The 23790-nt window shown below is 44.8% G+C and overlaps 1 protein-coding gene across 4 annotated transcripts in view; it reads left to right on the top strand.

Moving 5' to 3' along the window:
• Positions 1–17974: 17974 nt before the first annotated feature.
• The window catches only part of VPS13B (vacuolar protein sorting 13 homolog B), a 298548-nt gene continuing 292732 nt past the window's right edge, over positions 17975–23790 (top strand). For all 4 annotated transcript variants that reach the window (XM_078593678.1, XM_078593679.1, XM_078593677.1 and 1 more), the window contains exons 1-3: positions 17975–18188; positions 19882–20045; positions 21265–21408. In XM_078593678.1, coding sequence (XP_078449804.1) covers positions 19899–20045; positions 21265–21408 — 291 coding nt within the window. In that variant the 5' untranslated portion in view covers positions 17975–18188; positions 19882–19898. The remainder of the gene's footprint in view (positions 18189–19881; positions 20046–21264; positions 21409–23790) is intronic.

Below are 23790 nucleotides of genomic sequence, written 5' to 3'. Positions count from 1 at the left end.
GAGGATCACGTGTGACGTATACAGAAGTGAACAAACAATTTACCCTAATTCTAGATTTGAAGCTTTCGTGACTGCAAGGATTCATATTCTTAGGGTTTTTCGGTAAAGTCACGTAGGTAAAAAATGTCAATTAATAAAAGTAAAATAAAACAAAATAAAAATAAAAAATAACGTTGTGATTTTTTAAAACAAAATAACATTTTTTCAAACAAAATAAAAATAAAAAATAACGTTGTGATTTTTTATTTTTATTTTGTTTTATTTTACTTTTATTAATTTACATTTTTTACCTACGTGACTTTACCGAAAAAAACCTAAGAATATCAATTTACCATATTTCCACCGTTAAAATATGAAACGTGTCAAATATTTAAAAAAATACAAAATCTTTCTTATTTTACCAAGTGAGGCTCACTAAGCTTTACAGTTCTTTTGGCCATCACAAATGATAGCTCAACGAAGTGGCTTATCACGTGGAAATGTATCGCAGCCAAATACACCGCATGTTTCTTAATGTGGAGGGAAAACTGGAGGACTGGGGAGCAAGTTCCACGCGACCACGGGGAGAACATGCAAACTCCGAATTTGCATGCATCAGGGTTGGACTTGAACCCACGACCTCCTGTAGACCAGGCGAGGTAGTTCGCATCTCGCCACCATGGCACCCTTATGAAATGTGCTTTCAGTCAATCAAGCTTGGAGGCCTTCTGGACCAGTATTTAATATTCCAGCTCCATCAAGCATGCTCCCATGTCCCGTTGTGGTGCATGCCTCCCATAGGGCAATGTCTATTCTGATTCATGTTCCATCAAACACGGAACAATGTTAAGGAAGTTCAAATATCGGACAGTCTGCTCAAATCCTGGATGGTTGGCAATGGCAGTATGGTTGTGGGATATATTTTTCAAGCTCCTTTTTGGCTGCTATGCAAAGCATGGGCATTTCCAGGAGACACAGCCATGCAATAACACGACTTCATGTAACGTAGCGGCTATCAAACACCTTTATCTTTGCTTTTCTTGGACAAAATAAATAGCTGACGTACATATGTAACAATGTCTCCTTTCCAGTGTATTTATTTTTTTGGAAACGTATAAGAGCCAAACAAAATTTTGGTTCCAACTCATGCCGACATTTTAAATGTTCTTTGCATACTTTGGAGAAATCTTTCTCTCCTCGAGGTGGAATCTGACTGAGGGCGCGTTTGACTTCCCAGATTGCGACCAGCTCTGTTCTCCATTTGGAATCGATATCGCCCCTTAATAACGGGTGTTGAACCCACGAGGCAAATATTGCGGCCGTCGCACGATTATTCCGAGATTGTAATAATTTGTGCGGGCTGCTTTTGAGCCGGTATTATATTTCTGGGCGGGGGCGGGGTTGGAATTGTAGAATAATCTTGAGGTTTTTTTCTTTTGAACATTCGGGGCAAGGGGGGGGGGCTAGGTGGGGTGGTGGCTTTAATTTTTTTTTATCCAACCGTACAGTGTCTCTGCATGCGAGCTGTATAGCCCTGCCGTTCGCACCGGCCGAGGTTTTTTCCTGATCTTTGCGCGCGTCAATCGGTCCTGTGGCTCGCGCAGCCACGTGCGAGAACCACGGCACGGCACTTAAATAAGTGGATTTCACAAAAGCGCCTCCGTCCATCTGCTGCGCATTATCCCGCGCTCCTCGTACACGCCAGCAATAACGACACGACGACGCATTAGCGCCGTCTTGGATCGTGAACCGTAGATAGTCCTGTCCTTCAACGTCTCTCCGGCTTGTCGAGTTATACGAAGTCTGCCGCTTGGAGTTCATTTCGCGCCTATTGGAACGAGACTAACAGACGTGTACGTTGTAGGCAAAACGTAGGATTATGATGGTGATGATGATGATAAATGAAAAGGAATTATTACTTCGGAAAAATGCGGCAACGTTTAGAAATATCAACGGAGTCTTTTTTTGGGACAGGAATACGGAGCGTTCATCGCCTCTCCGTCGTACGAAGACAAAGATCCCCCGTATAGTCTCAACAAAGTGTTGAAGCTATACTGTCGTAGAGAACGCTCAAACACACACACACGGTGCACTCGCTCATATGAACTCGTGTGGTGGGCTAAACTGTGGACAACCGAAACCAATGCAGAAAAATATATTTATCGTTGTACACTACTTCTATGCTCCTCTTTCTGTATACTCTCTGCCTTCACATGGACCCACACTGACCAGCGTTGTGAAGTACGGTCAAATAGCTGCCGTAACTTGTGCGGTATGGGAAGGCCCTTTTTAAGAAATTGACTACCCAAATGGCTGCACGTGTACACGCACACACACACATATACACTCCGTATGTATCCGTCCACTGAATGCTATGTTTGGATAATTCGAGTGGAGTTGCTTCTGAAATCCTCATCTAAATATCATCCGCTAATTTGTATGTTTTAATGCGTTTGTCTACATTAATTTGATTGCTTTGTTTTAATCCACCGAGTACAACTGGAACACATATTCTTTGTGGTCGCTTTCAATCTCTTTATTTCTTTTCTTTTCATCCTTGTCACATTTTACGTTCCGATCGCGCGAATTAAATATGTGTTCGCAATCCCACGTATTAGCTGCACATTGTTGACACATGCTGACACCTTAACTGCTCGTCCACCTTAACGCCATATCAGCAAGCACACAAATGTTCCAGTTGATCATCCCACCCCCAGTGTCCAGTGTAGTGGTGCTGGGCAGTCAACTTTAAGGCAGAGAGGCAAATGCATATCACATCACTGCAGATGTGTAATCTCCTCCCATCTAATATATGAAATCCAGAACCCCACGTGTTTGTGCAGAACTTCATTCAGATGGGACTCTTCTTGCAGTTTCTCCGTGTTCGGTAAATTGCTGTCAAATGAGTTCGACCCCTTTGCTTGATGTTGGCCAGGATTAGAGGGATGGGGGGGAGGGCAAAATGCAACGGAAAGTTTGACATTCGCATTCAAAACCGCACATTTTCGTCACCTTTGATTTGTTCACAACGGCGATTAGTTTCTTACTGCACATTTCCCGGGTCGCTGGCATAGACTGCAGTAGCCACGTGACGAGTAGCCACAGCCAGAGCGAGAAGGTATACTGGATGTGTAGCTCCTGTGGCTCGGAGATGTTAACTACCTCGCCTGGTATACAGGAGGTCGTGGCTTCGATCCCGACCCAAACGCCCGTATGTTTGGTATTTGCATGTTTTGCCCATGGTCGCGTGGATTTTTCTCAGTGACCTCTGTTTTTTTTCTCTCCACATTTAGAATCAACACGCGTTTAGAGTATTTGGCTGCTGTACATTTCCACGGGATAAGCCACTTCGTTGGGCTATCATTTGTTGCCAGGTCGCTTCTGAAAAAGAGCTACATAGCTCAGTGGGCCTTACCTGGTCAAAAAATATATTTCTATTTTTTTAATGCCACTTTTTTTTCATAAAAGGTGTGTTTGCAACCCAAAAATGGTTGTTTACTTCTGCAAAGTGCTTACCAACAAAATAAATCACGACGTTTCGGGCGCAACACAAGCGTCCGTCATTAGGTGGGAAAGCGTGGTCTGCTGCTTTTCTACCTGATGACGGACGCTTGTGTTGCGCCCGAAACGTCGTGATTTATTTTATTCTATACCTACGTGAGTTTACCGAAATAACCAAAGAGTATGGATTCCTGCAGTCAAGATTACTTACCAACAGTGCAGCCAGTACTCATAGCAGAACATGCAACCTTGTTCTATGTTATATAATAATGTCATGTTAATATATATCATATTACATCATATATTTACCCAGCAAAGCCTCAATGAGTCTCAAGACTCATTTTGCAGGATATTTTACAGGAGTTTGGAGATTTTGACCAATTTTATCAGCCATATATAACAGAGTTTAATAGGTAAACATCTGCACAAAGAACACTCTAGAATAATAAAAGCTGGCATGCAAAGTCACATCGGACACCAGGCTGACTGTTGAAATGTCTTCGGAATCATGTCGGAAGATGCGTCGTAAATGAAGTTTCCGTGTAGTAAATCCATCTACGGTGGCGTTATATAAATGTTGTAAATCGGGCCGCCGTAAACCGGAGACCACCTCTAGTGGGAATGCTTTGCCTGTTTGCTGGCTTGCTGGAGGAAGCGAGCGAGCGACTGACGGACTGCTAGTTTATATTTAGCATACATATATTTTAAAATGTCTGATTTGAGATGTGATTGCATCGAAATGCTCTGTGAATCCCTAATATATATCTCTGCCTTGAGATGCAGTGGAAACATTCCGAGCTTGTTGGCCAGTGCATTTCCTTTCACCATCGCTTTGAGCATGTACGAGAGAGCGCGATGGGGCAGCGGTTACCGCACTGTGCCTTTGAACCCCCGTGATCTGAGTTCAGTGCCTGGCCGCGCGCTGACATCTGTGATGAGTGATATTTGAATCGGTCATTTACACCTTACCGCCATCACCAGCCCGCACCGATCAGCGCAATTCCCAGAATGCCGCGTTGCTGATGGGGACGTGTGAAAAAAAATATACGTTTTTTTTACTTTCCATATAAAGGATATTTATTATATGGGTCTTTCGGTAAAGCCACGTAGATAGATACAATTAAAAAAAATATCACAATCGTGGTGATTGCTTGTGTTGCGATCGAAGCGTCGTGATATTTTTTGTTACTTTTTATATCTACGTGACTTTACCGAAAGACCCATAGAATATGTAATCCTGCAGTCACGAAAGCTTTAAGTCAAGATGTAAAGGATATTGTCTGCTTATTTATTTTGGAAATTTATATACACCAAAACCACGCTCGCGACTGTTCAGTCTCACGAAGTGTGGTCAACAACGCCCGTGGCCGACACGGAATGTGGAGTCCCTCACCCAGCAGTGGATTGCCAACGTGATTAAAAGTTAAAGGTGCAGCTCTGCAATTGCTTGCTCGTGTCACTGCTGGCAGAAGGGCTTCCAAAAGAGGTAGATCGATAGAACCTCTCTAAGCCATTATTTTAGCCTACTCTTCCAAGATAAAAGCGGCCGTGAAATGACCATCATCATTATTATAATTAACTCTTTAAAATATGTGTGTGTGAGTTGTCTTGCGTTGTAGATGTTGGAGATGATTCACGGGCTGCACAAGAGCGTGCCCTCCACTTCCCATTCAATGGGCTGGGGTGTTCAAGAGAATGGGGGTCAGGGGGGGGGTCACGGGGTCACGGGGGGTCACGGGGGGGGGGGGTGGTCGGTGTGATAGCTCCCTTGCTACTCCCGCCGCTTCGGGCGACCTCGCAATGAGACGAGCGTGCGGGCAGGGTGTCAAGCGCCATGACGTTTGCCTCCGTCCGATTTCGTCCAGCCACCTTGCACCGCGTAATAAACACAAGTGGCGAGAGAATTCAAATCGAAGGGGGCAACATCGTTGCCGGCTCGCGCCCACGTGTTTAGGGACTTTATGATCGCAAATACGATCATAAAGTCCCTAAACAAGAACGTTGCGGGGAAGGGAAGTTAGTCCAACTGTAAGTTAGGCCAATAAATCATTGCACCTTGGCAGAGAGATACATTCGAACACGGACAACATTGTGAGTCGTGAGTCACTCTGCTCACTTACAAGAACAATGCCCCACACACACGATTTCAAAGGGCTGCTTTTTTTTTTGCTGATAACCAAAGGCCAGGGATTAACTTCAGCTGGGTCACCGACCCTGTACCCGGCACGCCACATCCTGTATACGACCTCCCGCTACAGCGTTGGCTGCCAGTCACGTGCTTACCAGCGACCCAGCAAATATTTCGGTGAGAAATTAAGGCGCGCTTCAGGCGCGGGGTTAAATTGAAGCTGCATTTTTTAAACACCCTTAGGATATGCACTCGACATTTCTTACCCCGCTAAGCACTCGTTACGAGCATTCGCCAATCATCCCATGGCGGGAAGATTTTTAAGTGTCGGCTTTTTTTGCGACCAATACGATTCTAAAGTCATTTATTTTGGGATCAGAACGCGCAGTTAAAATAGTTTGTCGATCTGATCCAAAAAGTCAATTATGAATAATCTTTTGGCAGGACCCTGCAGGAAAGTCTTCAGACTCAGTGAGGCTTACGTGGGTAAATATTTGGCATGCCATGTGTTATTGTTTTATTATCATTTGTATTGACATGGAGCAGTGGTTGGTACGTAGCGCTATGGCTACGGCTAACACCAGTGGCGAGTAATGTCAGAACTGGTTCTTGCTCTTCCCCTTACTTCATCGATCTGAATCGTGGTCAAAAAAGGACACCCAAAACCGACATGGTGTGGGGAAGGCCTTCATCCAATCGGTGGGTTGAGAAAGGCTGGCATTTATAAATACAGTAAAACCTTCGATTGCGAGTAACTTGGTCTGCGAGTGTTTTGCAAGACGAACAATTTTTTTTAAAATAAATATGAATTTGATAAACGAGCGGGATCTTTCAATACGAGTAGTATGCTTACGCTTTGTCTGCTGAGCGTCACGTGATCACAACTGATACACAAGTGCTTTGATATACGAGTGCTTTGGATTACAAACACGTTTCCGGAACGAATTATGCTCGCAATCCAAGGTTTTACTGTAGTTTATTCATTAGTTCAATATAATTCAACATTCGGGCAGCACTCGAGTGTTCACTCTATCAAACGCGCATGTGATCCGAGGGCATTTGAGTCTCGTTTCAAGCGGATAGTGCCAAATTTGTCGACACGTCATTGACCTTTAGCTTTGTTGTGTAGCTGCTTGAGAGATAAGATGCCCGTCGCCACCACTACCCTTTGCTATCGCCTTTTCACATTGCAACCACGTGACCTGGGCATTATCAAATACAAAGGAAGTTATTGCCGACTGCCAAGTTACCGGCGGCTGTTTTCGCCGTCGTGTTTGTTTCTACCTCTCTGTGTGTTGTTGGGCGGCTATGTTTGACCTGTGCCACTCTTTACTGCTTGGGCTGTCGGTTATCGCCGATGCACCCTTTTTTATTTTGCAGATTAAAGTACAGCCGCGGCGGTGAAACCTGCTCTGTATTTTTTTGTTTGTTGGATATCCGCATCCCTTGGTTTCACGTGTTGCCGACCAACTCTAAACATTCGTCTTCATGATAGCTGCCATATCACAAGTGAACTCATAACTTCAAGATTTTTTTTGTTATCGTTTCAATATACGGCATGAATTAAATGTCTCACAATGCGCAGTAAGTTGCATATAATTTATAAACTTATCATCATAATAATCCCAATTACCCAGTGTGGTACAGCATCACTGAGACTCAAAATAGTCCCCAATAGATGTTTGCTTTTGGTCAACTTTTTTTTTACGACAAGTGCTGAATCTGCACCCAGCCCTTCTCGCAGTCCTACAGCCTCCGACGGATAGCTCATATCTGCCACGCAGAGCTCCCCGTCATCTGCCACCGAGCACACGGCCTCCTCCAGTGCCCACTGCTCCTTGAAGGCCGGCACGGCGTGGGTCAGACGCGCATGGCGGAACTCCAGCCCACACACCCTGGCTCCGACCAGAGCGCGGAAGATGCCCAGGCTGCTGGCCGGACGTTTCCCCTCCACGGACACCTTCCTCGCCCTGTATACTTCATTCATGAGTGTTCGGCATGTGGTAGGAAACCACGGGTACCAGGAGAAAATGCTCAAAGCTCCACACACGCAGGGATTCAATCATCCATCGCGAGTCCATGACATCTCCTGGCCACCCCAAAGGCCCGAGCCGACATTACCTCTACCTGCCCGCTCTTCCATCCGGGTACATTTCAATTCTCGACTAACTCCCGCTGTGAGCCTCGGAAACCTCGCGCGATGCAGCGGGGGGGTGGGGGGGGGTAGCATGCGGTGTGATTTGTTATGCATTTGTTTCCCGGCGTGACACACACACGCACGCGCGCGCGCATTTATGGGTTGTTGTTTTTTTGCCGACCCCATTGTTGCCGTACCGTGTTGCGTGCATCATGCGCTCCCCGCGTTTGCTGTGCTCGCAATCCGCGTGCGTCTTTCCCCCCCGCTCCCCCCCGCCCCCCGGAACCACGCCCGCGTGAGTCGCGTCTTATTTTGCTGTGGTTGTGCGCGCGGTGTCCTCACCACGATGAGCTATTGTGCTTTTCGTATCGTGGCGTGTCCTGCACGGACTGTGCATTCTGCCCGCTCTGGGGTCACGTGTGATTGTGTGTGTGCGCGCGCGTGCTCGCCTATTGCGACCATTGTTTCGCTGGCATGTGTTACGCATTAACGCCCCGTCTCTGGACCATTCCAAGACTCCTCTTTCATATCCTGCAAAAATTGTCTGTGGTTGTTTTGCCAATTCCACCATCAACCCCCACCCCCCAACTCTCCGGGTGCCAGGTGTGGCCATTACGGCTATTGTGAACACAATAGTTGACAGCTACTGTTTAATTGCCAGTATTGGCAATACCATGGCATGGGAAACTCTAAACCCGGCTTTAAGTGGACAGAAAGTATGTAACTACATGCAATTACATGTAATTATTGCTTTCACAAGGAGTTAGCCCTAATCATAACCATGGCCCTAATAAGAAATCTAACCCAAGGGCCCAGCGCCGACACCCACCTTTCAAACATCCTTAATTGCAAGTGGTCATTGCAATTTCCATTGACCGCAAGTAACCACAGTTGAAGTTAATGGTATCTAGGCATGTAAGCAAGCTACAATTGCCTCTGTTCGGGGCAGCTAAAATTGTAGAGTAATCGACATTTTTTTTAAAAATGCCCAATCGCATTAGCGCTCGAGCAAAAATGATGGGATATGAAACATTTTTTTGTGATTTTTCTTTTCCCCTCCCAAGTCCAACTTGAACCAAGCATCTGGACCTCCTGGGGCGTTTACAGCAACACGAAGGGATGACAACAACAGTCAAGTATTTGTGCGTACTTTAAATAATGATTTACGTCTACTGCTATTTTACTCCGTAAATGTCGCAAGCTTTAAGAATTGGCAGCGGTCAGCTGGCGTACGCGGTGCATGGGTTTGCATTAGCACACGGTACATTTCTAATCCAATGGCAATCGATGTTATTCACTCCAAATGCACGCACAAGTTTCGGCAAAAAAAACTTTAAGTAAGCGTGTTACTTGTCTGGGTCTTTGTGCGCTCCCAATTCTGTTCCAGACTTACGAGCATCGCATTATGAGATACAGAATCCAGTGCCCCACGTGTGTTTGGAGAGCACTTGCTGAAGAACATTTTTTTGCGGGACTTCCTCTGGAGAAAAAATAAAATCCTTCAAATGGCCGTTTTGTCCTTTACACAGTAGGGATCACACATTTCCCCACACTCCGCTATGAAATGATTGTGTCACAAGAAAGCGCAAAATATATTGAAAAATATTTCAGAGCTGGCCTTTGGCCAAATTAAGTGGGAAGCGTGCATTTTTTTTGTGCAGTCACTGGTGCCCTGGCTGAGACCGTAAACTGCCTACACTTGAGAACCTGCTTAAATCACGAGTGGTTTCGTCGAATCAAACCCAGGAACTGAGCAATTCTGGTTCAGGACTGGAGCTTCTGAGCCACGCAGCCGCTGCACACGTTTTTTTGTTCCTTCTAAAGAAAGGAAATTCCGATATAAAAAAATAACCACACATATGATAGCTTTGAGTCACAATTTACAATGCAATCCACATTTTCAGGAACACAATTTCCATTTGGTTAAAGGGGCATTTTCTTGGCAGGTTCGTACCTTGTGATTGTCTCACACTTACACCATTGGAACCTCATTTGCCAGAAAAAAAGATGATAATTGGTTGATTGGTCCACACCCGAGACAGCTTTCCTTAGAGCCTAGTCTTACATGGGTTGGACCAGATGACGCCAAAAGGCGCACAACTCAAAGACAATGCACCATCAGAGTATGAGAGCTCGGGGTAAGCATTTACGCCATTGGAACCTCATTTACCAGTAAAAAATATGATAATTGGTGTGGACCCAATCAACTTCAAGGACAGTGCACATTATCAGAGTTATGTTTTTTGTTTGCATTATGACTGCAGGTATTGTGGTCTATGCAAACATGACTCCTTGTAAAAAAGGTGTCAGTTTTGTTGCCAGATAGAAGGGTAAAAAAACAATTATCATGTCTCACACTTGTGTCACAAGACTTCAAAAATGCGATGCATCTCAGTTTAATGTTATAAGTAAATGTCCAGCCCGGCAGCTGCTTGCCCAAGCACACCGCTGGTGGCAGATAGAGAGCACCATCTAGAGGGTATGTTTGGTCTACTATTCCCTACTGCCCAGACATGTTGGACGAAGTGGGAGTACCCACACTGTTTTAAAACTAAACTATGTTTTATTTTACCAGGTAAGGCCTGCTCAGTTGTGTAACACTTTTTCAGAAGCGACCTGGCCACACATAATCGCTCAACAAAGTGGCTTATCGCGTGGAAATGTATAGATGCCAACTACTCTAAACGCGCGTTGATTCTAAATATGTAGGGAAAAACCGGAGGACCCGGAGATAAATCCACGTGACAATGGGGAGAACGTGCAAACTCCAAATATATAGAAGTCAGCGTTGGAATCGAACCCACGACCTCCTGCATACCAGGCGAGGTAGTCAACATCTCGCTGGTGCAGCCTAACTGCGGTACAACCATGCAGTGCATATCGCTGGGTGGACAACGGTGGACAGGTCCAAGAAACTTGCACCATTGTTTCAAACATAACTTAGCTGCAAAACACCAGGGCTTGCCGGTAACGTTTCTCATCCTCTTTTCATTAGGTTTTATGTAGTATTGCAAAATGTGCAGTAAATCTCGGGGCGTTTTTGATGTTGGCTTAGACTTATAGGTCGATTCAGCGGTAATGCTGGAAAAGTGTTTACACGTGTACCATTGCACGTGCTCTGCTCCCTCCAGCATTAAGCAGGACTAACCAGATGAGTTCACAGTGCTCTCCGCTGGGATTTTGCACATGCGCTCTTTCTCGTCCTCTCTTAGACGCACGCACCGGATCGGATCAACGCATCCCCATGTTCGAGAGCAAAACCAGAACGCCTTGTACAACCGAGTCCACGTAGCAATCCTAGATGAGGGCCTCTCCGCGGGGGTCATTTGGCCATACTTCAACACGATTTGCCAGTAGGGATTGGTAAAGGTGGGGAGCATAGGGCGAACATTTTCACAGTACAATGGATTTTACTGCATTGCACTATGGTGACAAGATAGGCCCCGAATTTTTTGTTGTTGTAAATGTTGTGGTTTCACGCTTCAACACACCGGTGGGCTAAAGTAGTGAACTATTTGTCTTTTGTCAAGTGACACTGTTTTGCTGATTGGCCGTGTCGGGTGGTGGAGGGTTATGACACATTTATAAATAACGCGATCTAACCCAAAAACGTTGATTATGAATTAATATATCGTGGTTCCCCATCCACGCACTACCCCAAGCTTAATTCTGCTTAGCGTCTGAGATCTGATAACACCGGTTGCATTCTGGGTGATTTGGTCATCGGCCTTCTCGAGACTATACATATAAAACGATGTGAATATCTCAAAATGCTTCAGGATGTTTTGGGGACAACTGAAAATGCTCGCAGACTGCCTGAGAATTCCGATTGCAAGCAATCCATTCAGATTTTTCCTGAAGTTTGACTATTGTTTGAGCTGTCGAAACACAACTGCCTGACATTTGTTTTTCAAAAGAGAGTAGGTTACATTTCATGGCAAAATAACAGGGAAACACTGAACAATAATGAGAGTTTTGATTTAAAGCTTTCGTGACTGCAGGGATTCATATTCTTGGTTCTTTCGGTAAAGTCACGTAGAACGGAAATAATAAAATAATAAATATATATATTTTTTGTTTATTATTTTTATTATTTCCCTTCTACGTGACTTTACCAAAAGAACCAAGAACAATAATGACAGTGTACGTAGTGCATTTATATGGATATTTCATATGCAATGTGTGAAAAAGTACGTCAAATCTGCAGCGAAATTAAATTATTTCAGCAAAAAAATGTTGTGAATGAGAGGTAAATCTAAAACCCATCTTTTTACTTCAAAAAAATACTCATCTAAAGCGATTCAAAAATCACCGCTCATATACGTTATTTCGACGTTAATATTTTGAAACGAACGATGTGCGCTTGCAAGAGTGTACCATTATTCACAAAGAGTGGATTTCTTATTTTTTCTACTCTAAAGGGGACTTGGCCCACAAAACGCTTGAAAAAAAAGCCAATTAATTAAACTCTGACAGCTGCCAAACCCCATGTGGTTGCCCTCTTCAGGAGAGCACTTATGCATCGTGACGTCATCGCGATTAATTTGCCGTGCGCGATGCAATGGGTAAGACATCTGTGCGAGCATTTGGCGAGTGGAATCGCGGTTTTTCTGTTTTTATTATTACACGCTTTTATTTTAACTCACTTCGTCTGTTGTATCCTGAAAAAATAAATGTTGTAACTCAATTTTTTCACATTTCCCAATGTCGTATCGACTGCAAACTTGGTATAGGTATGTCATACTGATGACAATACTATATTCTATCATTGAAAATTATATATATATTTTTTTAAATATTTTTTAAGGCTCTAATTTTCCACGTTTACGGCTCTAATTGTCGACTTACTTTGTATAGTTAAATAAAATAAGAAACCTCACGATGATATTTGTTTGTATGATGACATAGAACCTCATACATACAGAATTCCTCTCTAATGAAATTTACAATGATACAGTTTCATAGAGGCTAACCACAGCTTTGTCTCTTAAGCGTGCATTGTGTCGATATTTAAATTTACTATGTTATGCAAATGTTTAAAAATGTCACCTTTTCTTCTGATTATTCAAAAAACATTTGTGATATCATTTATCCCAGGCCTTCCTTGCAAGAGAGGCTTGTCTTTTGATACATATTTACATCGCAACAAAGCATTTTATTATCTTGGTTCTTTCGGTAAAGTCACGTAGAAGGGAAATAATAACTTGGCGGTGTTCAAGCTTGGCGGTGTTCATTAGGACGCTGTCTTTCCGACAGCTCTGTTTCTTCACCTGAGGACGGCTGCTTGTGTTGTGGCCGAAACGTCGTGAGAATTTTTATTTTATGTTTTATTTTTATTATTTTATTATTTCTCTTCTACGTGACTTTACCGAAAGAACCAAGAAGATGAATCCCTGCAGTCACGAAAGTTTTAAATCGAAATTTAAAGCATTTGATCATTTACGAAAGTCTTTATTGTTGATAAAAGCATTGGATAATTAGAGTGCTGGTTTGCAGTTTTATAGCGATTACAGAAAGAGCATTAGTTTGGGAGACACAGGACTCCGACTGGGAACTCATACATGCGAGATGTGTTTGCGTTCAGCCATAATGAAGTGTCAGCAATTATTTTGACAGTGTAGTTGCTCTCAAACGCATGCATTTGTCGATTCCTATTTTACAGTTTCAGTCACATTTAAATGTTGACGTACGGTATTTTAAATGCGTTTAAGAAAAGTAAGCGGGCCTGGGCGGGACACGTCGCTTCAAAGACGACGGTCGTGGTGAGGGACTAATAACGACTGAGTGTCAGCCAAAGAGCGGAACGCTCCCAAAGGGACACCCACTGCGGAGATGGAGCGATGAGATCAGCTCATGTGCAAGTGCTGGGGGGGGGGGATTGCTACATCGCAGGTCCGCAAGGGATTTGACGGCTTGAGCGTCATCCATCAGTGGACGGATCATGGCTGAAGATGATAATGTGCCTGGCTGAAAACTCCGTATTGATAGAGCAGTATCATACTCCAATGTCATCATACGTTGGATTCCATTCCTCCTTAATTATATTTCTCAACCGGATACGTTTTAATGATATAAATATTTGTGGAAATCCACGCGTCTGTTTAGTGGAGTGGTCGGGTTGCCACGTCTAAAATACAAAAACAAACTGGGACATATCATGGGAAAAGTACATCTCACAATCATGGCAGAGGGGAGGACCACGTGTAAATATGTTGTCTTGAGCGCTGCATTGCGTGTATGTTGAACGTCTTTCGCACCGTACGTAGCCAATCACGGGGGAATGACAACAAGCAGGACAACTGACAACATTAGAATAGTTAATGTCTCGTGATGTATCGACGGCACATTTTTTCCAGTATCAAAAATGATCAGTGCCTGCTTGTTTACATGTTTTTGCCACAAGTATGTGCGGCTAATCCAGACGCGATGCCGTGCAATAGGTATCTATTGTGGTGTTTGAACATCGTAGCACTTTCTGTTTCATTACCAGAAAGGGTAACGCTTATTTCCCGTGATCACTGACAGATTTCCCAGGACAGGTGGGAAACCAGGACATGTTACCACCATAGGGGGTGGAAACCGGGCCATTGTGCAATCGTGTGCAGTGTGCCTAAGGCATGTCAGTGTTTCCAGATTTGGAAACTTAAAAGTCAATGAAAAGCATAACAAACCTTTCAGATGGTGAAAATCTATACTGGATAAATAATGTGAGGAAAATCGCCTTCAAGGTAATAAAGATACACTTTAAAAAGGACAAAGGATAATCTCACAAAGTATTTAACCACGCGCTGAAGCCATTATTGCAATGTTTACTCAGGCAGGCAGAAATAAATCCGTCTGAAGCTACACATTAGAATGGTCAATAAGCCGTCCTTTAAATGTAGAGATAGAAAACTATGATCTGACCTGGTGGTAAAATCCTCTGAGCTGACCTTGAGGGTAAACCTCTGATCGGACTTTGTTCTCAAACCACCAAAGTTCTTTAGAGGTAAAACCTTTGATCTGAATTGTGCTCAAAGCACTAGCCTTGAACTGAAACAAACCAAACTCATTAAACCCGCCACCACCCGACACAGCCAATTAGTAAAGTTTGTCACGTAAATAGAACACGCCAATTCGTTACCGGATTGGCACACCGATGTGTTGGAGAGTATATCCACAACATTTACAATTTTTTGTTTGATGTTGTGGATATTAATTCATAATTCGTTTCTTTTGGGTTAGATTGTGTCGGTACAATGTCAGTATTTAACCATAACCCTCCAGAATCTGACAGAGCCATTAAAATCAAGTTTTCACAGGGGTGTATGTACATTGATTTGGTATGTGAGCTCATTGGAAAGCAAGTCCAATTTCCACAATTATATATGCTGAAGATTACATCCAACATCATCAGGGGCTAACAATAGCTTAGCTCTTGCACGATTCTGGATTAAATCTGCATTTGTGAAAAAGAACTGGAAAAACCCATCGGATTCCTCCAGTATGAATACATATTCGGATTCTGAAAACATTGCGCCAAATTGTTAATATTTTTTGGTTTATTTTCAACATTCCTACAATTTGCTGAAAATAAATAATAAATTTGCACATTTCTTTTCCATGCGGCCGACTTGATTTGACTGGTTCGGTCGGGTGGTGGTGGGTTATATTTCGTGAAGGACGCTGTTACTGGACAATTGTAGGCAGTCGCCCTCCAGCAACAACGGAGGGCAGAAGAGCGATGCTCACAACAACGAGCGGAACGCCGGACGGTCAAAACGCAGCAAGTTGGCACAGTCGGGGGTACAGCTGGTGGTGCATCTACCGGTCATCTCAGTCAGCCAACCCATGGCACCTGCTGGGTCTGTTCCGAGACCTCATCCTGTCAGCGAGCCTTCGACACTTCACGTGGCAGCCTCAAAGTGCACCTGGCCTGGCACAGGCGCCGTGGTGTCGTCGCCGTCACTTAGTGGCGATTGGCGGGTATTGGTATTGGTTATATTGAACACTGACATTTTACCTAAACGAGCTAACTCAAAAGGAACTCCATAATATAGTTTTTTTTGTTAGATCGCGTAAATATAAATGTGTGGTTAAACCGGCCACCACCCGACACAGCCAACTAGTAAGGTTTGTCACGTAAACAGAACGTGCCCAATTCATCACTAGTAGAGCATCACCGGTGTGTTGGAGAGCAAATCCGCACCATTTACAATCTGAGCACGACGTTTCGCCAGTAATTACAACTAGCATCATCAGGCGGACAGACAGATTTGTGGCGAAATCCTCGTGTTTCGTTCCTTGAATAGAGGGGTAGATGTGATGACGTCACTTGTGAGCCCTTCACGTGCGATCAAAATGAACTGATTATAATGAATTGTAACGTTGATGATAGCGAAAGCCTATGTATAGGAAGTAAGTATTACGTACATTTTTCGCAACACAGGTGAGAAGTCAGGAACCAGGCTATCCAAAAGAAAAAAAACCCAAATATCACGTGTAAAATGGAAAATATGGCAACAGACATGGAAGAGACGTTGTCTGCTTATGTGTTTTGCCATTGACATGATCCACGACGCGAATTATTTTGCATCATCGAAAGTTCTGGTGTGGTCTATAGGTGAACCTCTCTGATTTGACATTGGCATACAACCTCTGATAGACATTAACTTTTAGAGGATAAACGTCTGTAGTAGCCCAGAGGCAAACCCTTTGATATGACATGGGCATAAACCCTCTGATTAACTTAAGAGGCAAACCCTCTGATGTGACATTGGCATAAACCCTCGGATTAACGAAAGAGGCAAACCTTTTGATGTGACATTGGCATAAACCCTCTGATCAACTTAAGAGTCAAACCCTCTGATAATAGGCGTTTCCCTCTTAATGGAAATAAAACCTTTGCACGGAATCATGTCTGCATCAACCACATATACGTGTGGTGAACATGCAAACAAAAAACACGTTTTGACAGTATGTGCATTGTCTTAGAAACTGTTTGGGCCACACCAGAGACAGCTTTCTTTAGCGCCTCGTCTCAAACGGTGTTGGACCAGAGGACACCAAAAGGCGAACAGCACAAAGCCAACGCACTATCAGAGTAATGAGAGCTCGGGGTGAGCAGCTACATCATGGGACCTCCTTTGCGGGTATTAAATTATGATAATAGGATGTTCCCCTTTCTGGCAATAAAACAGGTGTTACGATGTTAAATCACCAAACTTAAACCTTTGCAAGGAATCATGTCTGCATTAGCCACATTTACTTGTGGTGAACGTGCAACGACAAAACATGCTCTGACAGTATGTGCATTGTTTTTGAAACTGATTGCCAGAAAGAGGAAAACGTTATTATCATAATTTAATACCGGCAAAGGAGGTTCCCATGATGCAGCTGTTCACCCCGAGCCCTCATTACTCTGATAGTGGGTTGTCTTTGTGCTGTACGCCTTTTGGCGTCCTCAGGGTTAACACTTAACACCGTTTGAGATGAGGCTCTAAAGAAAGCTGTCTCTGGTGTGGCCAAATAAGTCTAAAAGACTATGCACATACTGTATTGCCAGAGCATGCTTGTTTCTGTTTGCATGTTCACCACAAGTAAATGTGGTTAATGCAGACATGATTCCTTGCAAAGGTTTCGGTGTGTGGTGTTTTAACATCTTAACACAGCTGTTTTATTGGTTCAAATAAAATAACAAGTAGGTGTTTTTTTAGAATTATTTGGGTCTTTCGGTAAAGCCACGTGGATAAAAAAATAACAATCAAAATAATAACAATATCACGACGTCTCGATCGCAACACACGCAATCGTCTTCAGGTGTGTTTTTGGTTATTTTCTTTTAACCTATCTACGTGACTTTATTCACGAAAGCTTTAAGTCGAGATTTAGGTTAACCCCCCCCCCTCTATTGTGGCGGGGGGGGGTCACCAGTCGCCCCTCCCCCTGCTACACCTGCGTGACCCCGGAACCCGCACGCGGCCGCGTCACTGCCTCGTTCCACAGTGGCTCCTCCCCCCCCGCGGCCCCCACCGCCGCCCCCACCATCACATTACAAACCGCACACTGCACAAGCGCGTACGGGCGTTTTGCCGCATCCCATTGGCGGTTCGGGCACCCCCCCCACCCCACCGTCGACCAATTGGTGAGCGCGCGCGCTCGCCCCGGCGTCGCCAGCCAATAGCGAGGCGCGTAGCGGGCGGTGGGCGGGGCAATCGCGCGCGTCCGCTGTAGGGAATGTGGAGGCGTCGTGCTGGCAGGTTCGGGGGTTGTAGGAGCCGCGCGGTTTGCCTCCCGTGGAGAAGCCGAGGCCCGGGGTCCCCCTCGGTCCCCCTCGGTCCCCTTGACCCCCCCACGGACACCCCCACACACACACCGGGTCGCCTGGGGTCCTCGGGCCCAACTAGGGGCCTCGCAGACTCTGCTGCACGCAGGGCTGCCTGCTGTCACGCGTCTCCCCGCGAGGTCAGAACCACGCACGGAGGTCCAGCGCGCTCGTTCTCGCGTCTCTAAGGCGTGCGGCGGTGGTGGCGTTAGGGGGTTAAACCCCGGGTCTGGGGTTAAAACCGGGTCTGGGGTTAAACCCGGGTCTGAGGTTAAACACCCCAAACCCGGGTCTGGGGTTAAACCCGGGTCTGGGTTAAACTCAGGTCTGGGGTTAAACCCGGGTCTGTGGTTCAAGCCATGTTAGGGTTTCAAGCCATGTTAGGGGTTAAACCCGGGTCTGGGGTTGAACCCGCTTTAGGGGTTAAACCCGGGTCTGTGCTTAAACCCAGGTTTGGGGTTAAACCCAGGACTGGTTCAAGTCAGGTTTGGGGTTAAACCCAGCACTGTGGTTCAAGCCAGGTTAGGGGTTAAACCCGGGTCTGTGCTTAACCCCAGGTTTGGAGTTAAATCCGGGTCTGTGGTTAAACCCAGGTTAGGAGGGGTTAATCTCAGGTCTGAAGTAAAACCCTAGACCGGCATTAAGTCCCCACGTTGATAGTCTAATATTCACCATTTGGTTGTGGATTTAATTTAAATCAGGGGTTGGTGTTTAAACCCTGGAATTGATGGTATATTGTTTAACCCAGGAGTTTGTTTTAAACCAGGGAGTTATGAGTTTTGATAATACTCAAGGTTAGAGGTTACATTTGCATTTGGGGTTAAATCCAGGGATGATGGGTTTTGGTTAAACCTAACGTGGTTATGGTTAAACATAATGTTTGTTTAGCTCAACCCAGGGTTGGTGATACATCAGTGGGGCTCATTTCTAGAGGTGATGGGTTCAGAGTTCTAGTTAAACCCAGAAATTTGGGTTAAACCTGCATGTTTTGCTGGTCAGCTAAGGTAGGGGTTTGAGGAGTTTGTGTGAAACCCATGGCTCATGATTGTGGCTAAGGACATCTGTTCAGTGTTTCGTCTAAAACCGGTTTTTATTATTGAAGTAAGCAGTTTGAGTTAAAGCCTGGTGTTAAGAGGTTTATACCGGTAGGAACAACAGGTTCCGCACTGCCCACCAGGGATTATTTGTCTGTCGTGCATATTTGTATGTCGTGCACGAATGCGCTGTCCAACCACGTTCCTACCTGCCCACTCCGAAGGAACGTGTTTCAGAGGTAGGCGTCATTAAATTTCGATTTAAAGCTTTCGTGACTGCAGGGATTCATCTTCTTGGTTCTTTCGGTAAAGTCACGTAGAAGGGAAGTAATAAAATAATAAAAATAAAACATATTATTTTATTACTTCCCTTCTACGTGACTTTACCGAAAGAACCAAGAAGATAGGCGTCATTAGTTACACAATGTAAATGAATAACAGGAAGCATTCGCATTGCCATCACCTGAAGGGTCACATTTGACGTGGGACATTTGTTGACCTAGACCAGATCACATAATTTCCCCCGGTTAACCCAAATAAGGGTTTATCTGCCCGCCCCTGCCCTAAATCAACGTTCTGAACTCGTCCGGGTCCTCCCTTACGTCAACTCAACCTTAAATTAGTACCCGGTGCGCTGTGTACACATTGGCACTGGATAGATGTACATATTGGTTGGACCTGGCAACACCACTCCACTCACGTGCTGTGTGCTGGCCTTCATAGATGCTAATAACACTTACCAAAGCACTATATCACTAAACACTGGGTATTGGTGCACTTTGTGTGTGTGTGTGAGCAGCGAGGGCATCCGCCAAGATGTTGGAGACGTACGTGACCCCCATCCTGATGTCCTATGTTAATCGCTACATCAAGAACCTGAAGCCCTCGGACCTGCAGCTGTCTCTGTGGGGCGGCGATGTGGTACTCAACAAGCTGGAGCTCAGGCTGGAGGTGCTGGAGCAGGTAGGCAGTGGCACCTGCATGGCACATGGCTCACTCGAGCACCTGGTTATCTAAATAATTCGTGCATTTGGTAGAAACGCGCCATTCTTCGAGTGCCAGGGTATATCAAGAAGGTTGTTGTTTTTAACAGCGTAGTCTGCCAACAGGAAGCGATGTTGTGTGGTGATTTTTTCTCTCAACAATAATAATGACATTTATAACACGCCAGATTTTGCAGACAGGTCAACAACTCAGAGGTGTGGAGCCAAGCTCAGGGCTGCTGGAAAGCCCTGACCAAACAGATAGAGGCCTCTAGATGTTTCTTGGAAGTCAGAGTGCATTTGATATTGCGGATGCACACAGGGGTAGAGTTCCACACTGAGGAGGCAACAGCAGCGAACCGACGTGAAGCTGTAACAGCTCGAGAACTTGCGATCCGAAGCAGTTTGAGTGACGCTGCTGCGTAGGGCTCTGCCATGAGCTTCAGTGCAAGGCGAGAATAGTGTAGCGAGGTATGGTATGAAAAATTACATTTGCAAGTAATTTTTAAAATTTACTAAATATTTGAGTTGCGGCACCACAACACACGACCTCATAATTTTTCGAATACCGTCACAGAATCTTTAACATCCATCGCGAAGCCGATGGCGCGTCGTATGTTATGATTAATAGGAATGCATCCACAGTATCAATCGATGTGGCCGTCAGGCTCGAACCACAACAAGCACCAAGAATGCTACCAATCGGCTGTTTCACCGCCCCGTGTCTCGCTCCGTTCTCTACGGTGCATTTGTTCTGTACATTAGGGCTGTCTTGCACTGTAAAGTGTGTCCGTGTAACACCGGTCCAATTCAATGGTGGGGTATATTCGTTTTCTTAAAACACCGTTATTTCCGTGAAGGTCAAATTATGCCAAATTACAGCTCAAAATTGTATTTTCGACTACTGAGCGATTCATATTGTATTAAAATACTCTTAGGTTAAATCAAGGGTATGAAGTAACTTACCAAACACAAGAACATACTTGGTCTGGAGGTGCGGTGGAGCAGTACTGTTACCGCTCCATACAATACAGTACTGAGACTGATCGGGTGGCATGCGTGTTGCTGCACTACTTCTGTGAAACTACTGGACATCTGTGAACAAAAATCTTCATAGCTCATCGGATTCCTCCAGTTTAAATCAAGACTGTGACACGTGCGTTGAGTTTATCCGCGTGTCCGCCTCGCGGCCCCTGTAGGAGCTGAAGCTGCCCTTCACCTTCCTGAGCGGCCACATCCATGAGCTGCGCATCCACGTTCCGTGGACCAAGCTCGGCTCGGAGCCCGTGGTCATCGCAATCAACACCATCGAGTGCATCCTCAAGCTGAAGGACAGCGCTCAGGTGAGCAGCGCAACGCCGAGACACGGCGCCGTTTGTCCTTGCTGCGAATTGTACTCGGAGTAATGATGTACCCATCTACCCCCACCCCCCTCCCCTTTTCCCGTGAATTGATGAATTGCTGCAATTCTATCTGAAGAATAGGAATTAATTCATGGCAATGCTTCTGAATATGATCCAGTATAAAGTCCAAACTGGAATATAAAGTTGCGTTTGCTATTAGGGACTTGCCTGATTGAAAGCCGCCCAAAATTATCGAAGGGCTGCCAAAAACGCCAGAGGCATAAACCAAGGGAAAAAAAACATTACTGGCATACTGACAGCTGTCAATGAAATACTTCTGAGGACACATGAATATTAGAAAAGTTACCTCACCCATGTGTATGTATGATTTTTTTCTAACTTGTTTTTTTACCTCCGTATTGTACTGTCCTGTTTATACGATTTTATTTGAATTGTATAATTTATATGATGTTTCTCCTTTGTGTCATATTTTTGTGTAATATTGTCTTTACTGCCTCTTTCTTTTGTATGGCATATTTGTCCTGAATAGTAACTAAACGGTAAGAGGAGGGAAATAAAATAAAATCATCATAAAAATCACTTCTTACATAGTTTAATGTGTTAACTGCGAACCTAAGACTTTATTTTAATCAATGAAGGTATGACTCGTTCCTTTAATTTGTGCTATAACCAAGCAGGCTTGTTTGCCAATAAAGCCGCCACCCCCCCTCTAAAAAGCCTAACCAGTGTGATGAAGTATGGTCAACAAACCCCATAACCGATGCGTTGTGGGGAAGCTTTCATCTGGCAGTGGATTGGCACAGGGCTGAAAGTCGCTCATTGCATTTTGCAATTATAACAAAAAAGCAATGAATTCGTCTGTTGAATGGTCATTTTAGAAAGATGGCCTGTCTGTCGCCTGTGATATCTGTCCCTGAGATATAGCGCAAGAAACACATGGCGTTTTCAGTGCAGGTGTATATGAAATAAATGTGCCTTGTATGTCTAGTGACACCGACGACTGTATGCTAGGAGCCTCTTTATTACTGTAAAACTTGGATTGCGAGCATAATTCGTTCTGGAAACGTGTTTGTAATCCAAAGCACTCGTATATCAGTTGTGATCACGTGACGCTCGGCAGACAAAGTGTATACACGTGCTACTCGTATTGCATGACCTCGCTCGTTTATCAAATTAATATTTATAGAACATTTTTGCTGGTTTTGCAAAACACTCGCAATCCAAGGTTTTACTGTATTAGCACAGCAACAACACTAGGCCCGGGCTTCGTTTCTTGGTCTTGAAGCTCGTCCCTTCCCTCGAACGTCCCCTCCCCTCGTGCTCTCCCGTTTTATCCTCCTCAAGCTCCATTTCTCGAACTTTCCCTCACTGTTTTTTATCGGAGCCAATCCCCCGTCCTTCCCCAACCGTCTCCTCCGGGTTCAACTCTGTCAACTCTGTTTCCCGTTTTCCCCCCCGTTTGAATCTTTCCTCCAATCTTTTCAAACCCTGCCTCCCGACCGATCATCGTGGAGGTCTCTTCCTGCCAACAGGAGGCCTTGGCCTACTTTTTTAAAGACAGTTCGGCTGCACATTGGCTTGGGGCGAGCGCTTCTTATTTTCGGTCATTGCATATAAGTATTGGGATGCCCCCGTGGTGTAATGGTGAGCACACTCGACTAGCAATGCAGAGGTCCGCCAGTTTGATCTCCCAGCGCAGCAGTTGAAACAACGGGCAAGTTTGTTACATCCTACTCCTACCCGCGCCCCTGCCTCTTGTCAACCCAGCAGTATGCATCATACGATAGGTACACCACGGTCGATTGGAGTGCTACCACCTATTCCAAAACGTCCGGCCGGTGGGGGATATTCAACCAAAACGCGGTCTAGAGAAGCTCCCTAGAGCCTCCTTGAATGGGGGCCCCTTCGGACAACAGTGGCGTGAGCAAAACGTTGTACGGCTGCACCTTTACGCGCACTGTTTATATACCAAGCGCATTCTTGAGACTGGGTTACGCCCAGGGGATGGTAGCTTTTACTTAAACTCAGGCATTGTGCTTATGTTCTGTTCGCGCTTTCGTTAATATATTTGGATGTATGTTTAACTTCTTCCGTACCTCATGTAGCCAGTGTGTGTATTGTTGTTGTGTGTATGAATACGTTTAAAAGAAACATACTAGGTATGTTAGTGTTTTGAAACTCTCACTTAAGTTTCGATTTAAAGCTTTCGTGACTGCAGGGATTCATATTCTTGGTTCTTTCGGTAAAGTCACGTAGAAGGGAAATAATAAAATAATAAAAATCAAACATAATAAAATAAAATTCTCACGACGTTTCGGCCACAACGCAAGCAGCCGTCCTCAGGTGAAGAAACAGAGCTGT

Source organism: Lampetra planeri, chromosome 4, assembly GCF_965212315.1.
Source record: "Lampetra planeri chromosome 4, kcLamPlan1.2.h2, whole genome shotgun sequence".
Taxonomy (NCBI): domain Eukaryota; kingdom Metazoa; phylum Chordata; class Hyperoartia; order Petromyzontiformes; family Petromyzontidae; genus Lampetra; species Lampetra planeri.
Note: the sequence above shows the minus strand (reverse complement) of the source record. Positions and strands in the feature narration are given on the sequence as shown.